The sequence below is a fragment of the Chenopodium album genome, chromosome 13, assembly GCF_948465745.1.
Source record: "Chenopodium album chromosome 13, dcCheAlbu1.1, whole genome shotgun sequence".
NCBI lineage: Eukaryota > Viridiplantae > Streptophyta > Magnoliopsida > Caryophyllales > Amaranthaceae > Chenopodium > Chenopodium album.
The window spans coordinates 23793260-23802597 of record NC_137846.1 but is presented as its reverse complement, the minus strand read 5'-3'; the positions used below and the strand labels follow the sequence as shown (position 1 = coordinate 23802597).

Sequence of the window (9338 nt, the reverse complement as noted above, 5' to 3'; positions counted from 1 at the left end):
AATATAATTTCTAGTATCTATTTCTACTTTTGTTTTGTTCACTAGTTTGACTATGAATTCTTTATGTTCTATTATGATAACCTCAAGTTTTAGTATGTTAGGCTAAACTTCTTAAGGGTAGGGAGATATATTATGCATTGAACTATTGTATTGTGAAAGTAGATTTGTTGTAATTATTGGGTATTATGCTTATATCTTGATTGGATTGATAATTTGGTTTATTGATTTGAATTGGTTGAACTATATTTTAGCCCGGCCATCTTTAATATAATCTACTAGTTTGATTGCTAGGATTTTAACTTGTGGTACGTAATTATCCTTGTTAATTTCCCTTGGTAGCAATTAGGTGTTTAACAGGTGACTAAAACTTGTCGTAGTACCTAAGATTATCAATCCTTTGAGTTGCATAAGTCCGAGCTTGTGAGATTTGTGGCTTAAGTTAACTACTTCCTTGTTTTTAATGCTACTAATTAGTCGAGTCTAAAGAGCTTATTCTAAATTATTAGTTAGTTAGACAATACTCCAAGAGCTTGTTTGGTTTATTTGCGATTAAGGGAAGTTTTGAATGCTTGTTTGTGTTCATTGGTTGACATTAAGATATAACATGATTTTTATAATTCGATGATCAATTAATATTCCAAAGCTATAATAAGTCTCCTGATCCCTACTTCATTATTCTTGGTTTTATCGTCTTTCAATTTTTATTAGTTTATTTTTCCGTACTTTATTTTGTTATCTAGTTAGTGGTTTATTTATCAGATCATATCATTATTTCTTCAAAACAGGGGTTTCTAACTTACACGAGTAATAACTTGATAATCCAATTCTCTGTGGGATCGACCCTAGCTTACCCTACTACATTTTAGGAGGTTTTAGTTAGGTTTATTTTTGGTAGACACGCGACAGTCGTACCAAATTTTGGCGCCGTTGCCGGGGAATTGGCGTTTTATTACATTTAACTTGTGTTTTTTTTTTGCTATCTTTCCTTACTAACTTGTCATCCAGTTCCTTGTTTGTTTATGTGCGACAGAAATTCAAAGAATTAAAGATTAAGTGAATTTGCAGCAAGGAACCAGGGCCTAATTATTAATCCTTTTTCTACGTCTTTTGTAGCTAAAAGGACTCGTGCTCAGATACTGGAGCAAGCTCGTCAAATTCCGTTGCCTCTAAGTGACAGTTCATCTTCGGAAGAGGAAACTGAAGAAATTTTTGAGATGGCTGACCGTACCTTAAAGCAGCTTGCTGTTCCTACATTTGATCCTAATTTGTTGTATATATTAGATGGCGGGACAGAATGTGAGATCAAGCCTGGACTGATCAAAGCATTACCCACATTTTCAGGTTTTGCGCAATACTAGTTCATTGGGTTCGATTTACATGAATGAGGCGAATAGATTTTTGAAGGAATTTCACATAGCATGTTCAGGGATGAAACTTGCTGGTGTAACCCTTGATCAGCTCAAGTTAAAGGCATTTCCTTTTTCCCTGATAGATGCTGCCAAGGAGTGGCTGTTCGGACTACCTGCAGGAACCATCACAACCTAGGCTCAAATGCAAGAAAAATTCGTAGAAAAATATTTTTCGGCATCTTTGGAAGCAAACATTAGGAAAGAAATGTGTGGGATTCGACAAGAAGATGCAGAGACACTTCATGAGTATTAGGAGCGTTTCAAAAAGCTATGTGATAGCTGTCCTAACCATCAGATCAGTGAGCAATTGCTAGTGCAGTACTTTTATGAAGGGCTCACGGAGTCGGATTGGAACCTAATTGATACTGCAAGTGGCGGAGCATTGGTTGATAAGACACCCACAGAGGCAAAGACGCTAATTGCAAACATGGCAGCAAACTCTCAATATCGAGGAGGTCGAAATATCAAGTCCGGTTCTGTACGTCAAGTTAATGAAGTGGTGAGTTCTAACTTCGAGCAACAATTAGCTAAACTTACTTCCTTAGTGGAGCGAGTGATGATCGAAAAAGGGTAAGAAAAAGTTTGTGGCATATGTTCGATAGTAGGACACCCAACTGACATGTGCCCCACTATGCAAGATGAACAAGTGAATTATGTTAGTGATGTTCAGGGGCAGCAAAGACGTTATGATCCATTCTCTCAGACCTATAATCCGGGGTGGAGAGATAATCCAACCCTGAGATATGGCAATGTTCAGCAACAGACAGGCAACTCCAACCTCAAACAACCAACTTTCCAGCAGCATCAAGCATCTAATCCTCTACCTGGTTTTCATCAACAACCGCAATATCAGCCGCGACCTCAAAATCAGCAAGTTTCCCAGCCACAATCTGGTAGCTTGTCTCTAGAAGAAATCGTGAAGGCAATGGCTGACAACACTTTGCATTTTCAGCAAGAAACAAGAAGTGGATTAAAGAATTGGAGAACCAAGTTTCCCAGTTAGCTAACACAGTGAGAAAGCTCCAAGCTCAGAATTCTAACAAGTTGCCTAGACCACCAGAGAGAAATCCGAAGGAGAATGCAAGCGTCGTATCACTTAGAAGTGGCAAGCAGCTGGAGGTTCTAGAAAAAATCAAGAGTGAAGTGGTGAAATATCACGAAGAAGAAGAAACTATTGTTACAGAAAAAAATGAGCAGCCCTCTAAGGTAAGTGATGTTGTTTCATCCAAAACTAACCATTTTTCTTCTTCTGTTCCTTTCCCTAGCAGGTTAACTCGAAGGATAAGAAGAAAGAGATGGAAAAGGAGGTGCTAGATGTATTTCGCAAGGTATAGGTGAACATACCTTTAGTGGAAGCCATTAGACAAGTGTCGCGTTATGCAAAGTTTCTCAAGGATTTGTGCATTAACAAGCAAAAATTGAATGGAGATGAGAAAGTCAGTGTAAGTGAGAACATATCTGTTGTCTTACAAAGGAAAATTCCTCCCAAGTGCAAGGATCCAGGTATTTTAATTATACCTTGTAGAATAGGTAACACGAGATATGAGAGATGCATGTTAGACTTAGGAGCTTCTATTAATGTGATGCCTTTATCTATTTATAAAGCCCTGAACTTTGGACCTTTGAAAGATACTCGTGTGATTATTCAACTTGTTGATCGTTCTAATACATATCCTATAGGAGTGATCGAGGATGTCTTAGTACAAGTAAATGAACTTGTGTTTCCTGCTGATTTTTATGTGTTAGATATGCCAAATGATGAATCCTCTAATGCAACACCAATCTTATTGGGGAGACCTTTTCTAAAAATATCGAGAACCAAGATAGATGTTCATAGTGGGATTTTGACTATGGAATTTGATGGGGATGTTATCCAGTTTAATTTATTTGATGCCATGAGATACCCCTCTGATTGTGAATCCGTTTCTAGTATAGATGTCATTGATACACTAATTAAGCAAGTATTTTTTCTCTCTGGTCATGATGGGTTAGATGTTGTTTTGACCGAACCTATGGAAAAAAGCAATACACTAACCTGCAGGAACATTTTGAGCTCGAAGATGAGATCAAGGAAGCTTTCTCTTCCTTGGAAGTACTTCCAAATAAGCAAGGAAGGTATGCAGATAAATTTATGAAATTTCCTGTCACATCTAACAGAATTTTACCTTCTGTTGTACAACCCCCTGAAGTTGAACTAAAGCCACTGCCTCAACATCTTAAATATGCATTTTTAGGCAAAAACAACACACTGCCAGTCATAATCGTAAGTAATCTTACTCCGATTCAAGAGCAAAAGCTTGTTAAGGTGCTTGAAGAACATAAAACAGTCTTAGGGTGGACAGTTGCAGATATTAAAGGGATTATCCCCTCTATTTGCCAACATAGAATCTTATTAGAAGAGGGAGCTAAACCTGTGAGACAAGTGCAATTACGACTTAATCCACCTATGATGGAAGTGGTGAAGAAAGAAGTATTAAAGCTTCTCGAAGTAGGGGTGATATACCCTATCTCAGATAGCCCTTAGGTCAGTCCCTTGCAAGTGGTCCCAAAAAAGTCAAGATTCACAGTGGTGGAAAATGATAAGGGAGAAATGGTACCCACCCGAGTGCAAAATGGGTGGAGGGTTTGTGTAGATTACAGGAAACTTAATTTTATGACTCGAAAAGATCATTTTCCCTTACCCTTTATTGACCATAGAACGTCTTACTGGTCATGCTTATTACTGCTTTCTTGACGGATATTCAGGTTATGTGCAGGTTCCTATAGCTCCGGAGGATCAAGAAAAAACGACGTTCACATGCCCGTATGGCACATTTGCATATCGTCGTATGCCATTTGGATTGTGCAATGCTCCAACAACTTTTCAGAGATGTATGGTAAGCATCTTTTCAGATTATCTTGAAAATTTCATAGAAGTTTTCATGGATGATTTCACTGTACATGGAGATTCTTTTGATAGTTGCTTAGAACATCTCACTTTGGTTCTTAAACTTTGTCTTGAAACTAACCTGGTGCTTAATTCCCGAAAAATGTCATTTCATGGTTCAACAAGGTATAGTTTTAGGCCATATTGTATCTTCTCAAGGAATAAAAGTCGATAAAGCTAAAATAGATCTTATTTCTTCTTTGCCTTACCCCGCCTCTGTGCGGGAAGTTCGTTCTTTTCTTGGCCATGCAGGGTTCTGTCGCAGGTTTATTGAAGGATTCTCAAAGATTGCGCAACCACTATGCAGACTACTCCAAAAGGATGTGGAGTTCTACTTTGATGAGGCGTGTAAGCAAGCATTTGATAAGCTGAAAGAGAAGTTTGTCAATGCCCCTGTTCTACAACCTCCTAACTGGGGGTTACCGATCGAGCTGATGTGCGACGCTTCTAATTATGCCGTGGGTGCAGTGTTAGGGCAGCGATTTGGAAAAGTTCCTCATGCCATATTCTATGCTTTGAAGACTTTGGATTCGGATCAAGCTAATTATACTACAACTGAGAAAGAACTTTTAGCTGTAGTTTTTGCTTTAGACAAATTTAGATCTTATTTATTGGGTACTAAAATTATCGTGTTTACAAATCATGCAGCGCTGAAATATTTATGGACAAAGGATGTATCCAAACCTAGGCTAATACGTAGGATTTTATTGCTTCAGCAATTTAATGTTGAAATAAAAGATAAAAAAGGTTCTGATAATAGTGTTGCTGATCATTTGAGCAGGTTAGTTATTGAAGCTGATGAAGGTAAAGCTACAATCAATGAAGAGTTCCCCGACGAGCAACTTCATGCCTTGAGCTCAGGAACTCCGTGGTATGCTGATTTGGTGAATTTTCTAGTATCTGGGAAGTTTCCAACCAGCTACACTAAAGCACAAAAGGACCGGATGCGAAGCATAGCAAAATACTACATATGGGATGACCCATATCTCTGAAAATTTTGTGCTGATCAGCTGATTAGAAGGTATGTACCTTATTCTAAATTTCTTTCTATACTAACCTTTTGTCATTCTTATGCTTGTGGAGGACATTTTTGGACCCAAGAGAACTGCACGCAAGGTTTTGGAAAGCGGTTTTTACTGGCCGTCAATTTTCAAAGATGCATATGAAATCTGTAAGGCTTGTGACAAATGTCAAAGGACAGGTACATTAGGCCCTAGGAATGAAATGCCTCAAACTCCTATTTTAATATGTGAAATTTTTAACGTTTGGGGTATGGATTTCATGGGACCCTTCCCCTCTTCTTTTGGTTTTCAATATATTTTGCTAGCTGTAGACTATGTCTCGAAATGGGTGGAAGCTATAGCCCCCCTTACTGATGATTCTAAAGTTGTTGCAGAATTTTTGAAATCAAATATCTTTGCTAGATACGAATTCCCAAGGGCTATCATCAACGATAAGGGGACACACTTCTGCAATAAGACAGTAGGAGCTCTCTTAAAGAAGTATAATGTGTTGCATTGAGTTTCCACAGCGTATCACCCGCAAACAAATAGACAGGAAGAGGTTTCCAACCGAGAAATCAAGTCCATTCTCGAGAAAACTGTGAATCCAAACAGAAAAGATTGGAGCCTCCGCATTAACGATGCTTTATGGGCGTACAGAACAGCGTATAAGACGCCGATAGGGTTTTCTCCTTACATGCTAGTGTTCGGCAAACCTTGTCACCTTCTGGTAGAATTGGAACACAAAGCCTTTTGGGCTGTGAACCAATGCAATATGGAGATGGATGCAGCGGGTGAGCAAAGGAAACTTCAGTTGCAAAAGCTAGAGGAAATCCAAAATGATGCTTTTGAGAACACGAGAATTTATAAGGAGAAGACTAAGGCATTCCATGATGAGCACATCACACGAAAGATATTTGCAGTGGGACAGAAAGTTCTCTTGTACCATTCTCGACTCACACTTTTTCCTGGTAAACTTCGTTCTCGATGGGTGGGGCCGTTTATTGTTACCAAGGTGTATGACCATGGTGTGGTGGAGATTCGTAGTGAGGACACGGGGAAGGAATTCAAGGTGAACGGTCATCGACTCAAGCCGTACTATGAGGGTCATCAAGTCCAGAACATTGAAGTGATGGAGCTAGAAGTTCCAAATTATGACAACTAGCATGCTAGAAAGGCGTTGAGCTAACGACAATAAATAAAGCGCTCTTGGGAGGCAACCCAAATTTAGGAATATTTTCAGATAGTTTATTTTTAATTTTGTTTTCTCGTCATTTTATTCTCAAAATTTATATTTCTGTTTTGCTAAAAAAAAAAGAAAAAAAATCAGCTTTGAAAATTTCAGTTGCTTTTATTTTTAAGCCCTTTATACTATTCTGGAAACTAATGCTGCTTTGATTTGGTGTTGTGTATTACTAGACATAATTATTGGAGCAAAGCCATCTTGCTAGCAGAGTCCCGGCTGTGCAACACTCTTCCTGTAACAAATAACATCACTGTTGGTACACATTTCAGCTGCGTGGAAACATACAACACAAGTTGAAAGCATTATACATATATTGTCTCTCCACCTAGCATAAGCATTTTTCTAGAAATTGATGAGATGTTTATGAGCAGCTCAAAAGTGTTTCCAACAAGAAAGTGTGAGCAGATCCAAGCTTGGGGGATGCCACCAGGTGAGCTCGTTTCCTTTTCTCTGTCTATTTCTCTCCTTTATTAATCATTTTCTTATTTTCTTGCACAGTCACACATTGAGGGCAATGTGTGAATTAAGCTTCTATTAATGTGATGCCTTTATCTATTTTATTGCCGCTCGGATTAAACGAAGCAAAGGTCACAAGCCCGATCAACTCACATGTGTGTTAACCCAATAATGTTATATTGCAAATAGGCAAGTGGGCCTTGGAGTTATGAGATCCGTAATTTTAGGGAGAAAATTGAGTAATATAATCTGAATTTTGGCGGAGAGTAGGGGATCCAACAGTGAACATAGTAGGTAGACGAACGAACAAGGTGGCTTGGTTCAGTGCTTGGTTACTCTGATCATCTACTGGAAGCTTTGGGTATTTTATATATTTTGTTTACATTTAATTGTCAGCTACTTGTTTTTACTTTGGATTAGCAGTAGAAGTTTTGTTTAGAAATTGGAAATAATAAAGTTAGTGCTTTCTTAATTTGTTCTTGAATGCGTCAGTTACTCTTAGGTAATATACTTTGATTACTTAATATAATTTCTAGTATCTATTTCTACTTTTGTTTTGTTCACTAGTTTGACTATGAATTCTTTATGTTCTATTATGATAACCTCAAGTTTTAGTATGTTAGGCTAAACTTCTTAAGGGTAGGGAGATATATTATGCATTGAACTATTGTATTGTGAGAGTAGATTTGTTGTAATTATTGGGTATTATGCTTATGTCTTGGTTGGATTGATAATTTGGTTTATTGATTTGAATTGGTTAAACTATATTTTAGCCCGGCCATCTTTAATATAATCCACTAGTTTGAATGCTAGGATTTTAACTTGTGGTACGTAATTGTCCTTGTTAATTTCCCTTGGTAGCAATTAGGTGTTTAACAGGTGACTAAAACTTGTCGTAATACCTAAGATTATCAATCCTTTGAGTTGCATAAGTCCGAGCTTGTGAGATTTGTGGCTTAAGTTAACTACTTCCTTATTTTTAATGCTACTAATTAGTCGAGTCTAGAGAGCTTATTCTAAATTATTAGTTAGTTAGACAATACTCCAAGAGCTTGTTTGGTTTATTTGCGATTAAGGGAAGTTTTGAATGCTTGTTTGTATTCATTGGTTGACATTAAGATATAACATGATTTTTATAATTCGATGATCAATTAATATTCCAAAGCTATAATAAGTCTCCCGATCCCTACTTCATTATTCTTGGTTTTATCGTCTTTCAATTTTTATTAGTTTATTTTTCCGTACTTTATTTTGTTATCTAGTTAGTGGTTTATTTATCAGATCATATCATTATTTCTTCAAAACAGGGGTTTCTAACTTACACGAGTAATAACTTGATAATCCAATTCTCTGTGGGATCGACCCTAGCTTACCCTACTACATTTTAGGAGGTTTTAGTTAGGTTTATTTTTGGTAGACACGCGACTCTCAAAGAGCAAGACTGTGAAAATGCATGGCCGTGCTCAGATGAATTTTAGAAACCATCTACTTATTAACAATCGAACTCGAATATTGAGAAACGGACGTAATAAGGATGAAGAATAATCTTACCTATTATAGTTAATGAATAGACATTGAGTGGCATAGGAAATAGGCTATACATTATAAGAGCACTTGTCCGGAAGGACAAGTGGGAGACTGAAAGGAATGGTGTCCTTCGAACAAGTGTATTATTCCGATAGTGGGTTTGGAATTATTAGAAAGCTAATTATTCAATGAGGTCAAGTGATCGGAATGCCTAGCTAGAGGCCGCTTCCAATCAGTAATATTAATGCATAAATTAATATTACAACTTAATCTTGACTAAACCCTTCGGGTCACACCCAATCGAGTAACCAATCCGAGACGATAATTAATCCAAAAGATTAAATAAGACAAATAAAGTATTATGACCAAAGACGTCATATTCTGAGCTTAGAGCATCGAAGCCGAGCGTCGTAAGTCTAGTCGAATTTAGCAATCGATAAAGACGAGAAAAATAATATAAACGACATGAGGGTAAAAACCTTGGTCATAGCTCTATACCGATCTAACATGATGTTGACCGTGTGGGAATAGGCCAAGGATAGCTAGCTAATTCCGCAAGCATGGCAGCTAGGCCAGCTTGTCATGTGTGCAGCATGGCAGCTAGCAAGCACGCCATACGAGGCATGGCTAGCAACTGCACGCTAGCGGCTAGCTAGCAAGCCGGTATGTGCACCAGCCCACCAGCCAGCCCCGTGCGCTGGACTGGTAGCAGCCAACAGGCCCAGCCATAAGGGGTAAGGCTGCCATCATGGCATGCCTTGGAGCCCAAGGCT

The 9338-nt window shown here is 38.1% G+C and overlaps 1 protein-coding gene across 1 annotated transcript; it reads left to right on the top strand.

Annotated features, from left to right (window-relative positions):
- Positions 1-5406: 5406 nt before the first annotated feature.
- On the top strand, positions 5407-6501 carry LOC145575398 (uncharacterized). Its single transcript, XM_081633275.1, has 2 exons — positions 5407-5536; positions 5867-6501. The coding sequence occupies exons 1-2, from the start codon at positions 5407-5409 to the stop codon at positions 6499-6501; spliced, it is 765 nt and encodes a 254-aa protein (XP_081489401.1).
- The last annotated feature ends 2837 nt before the right edge of the window (positions 6502-9338 follow it).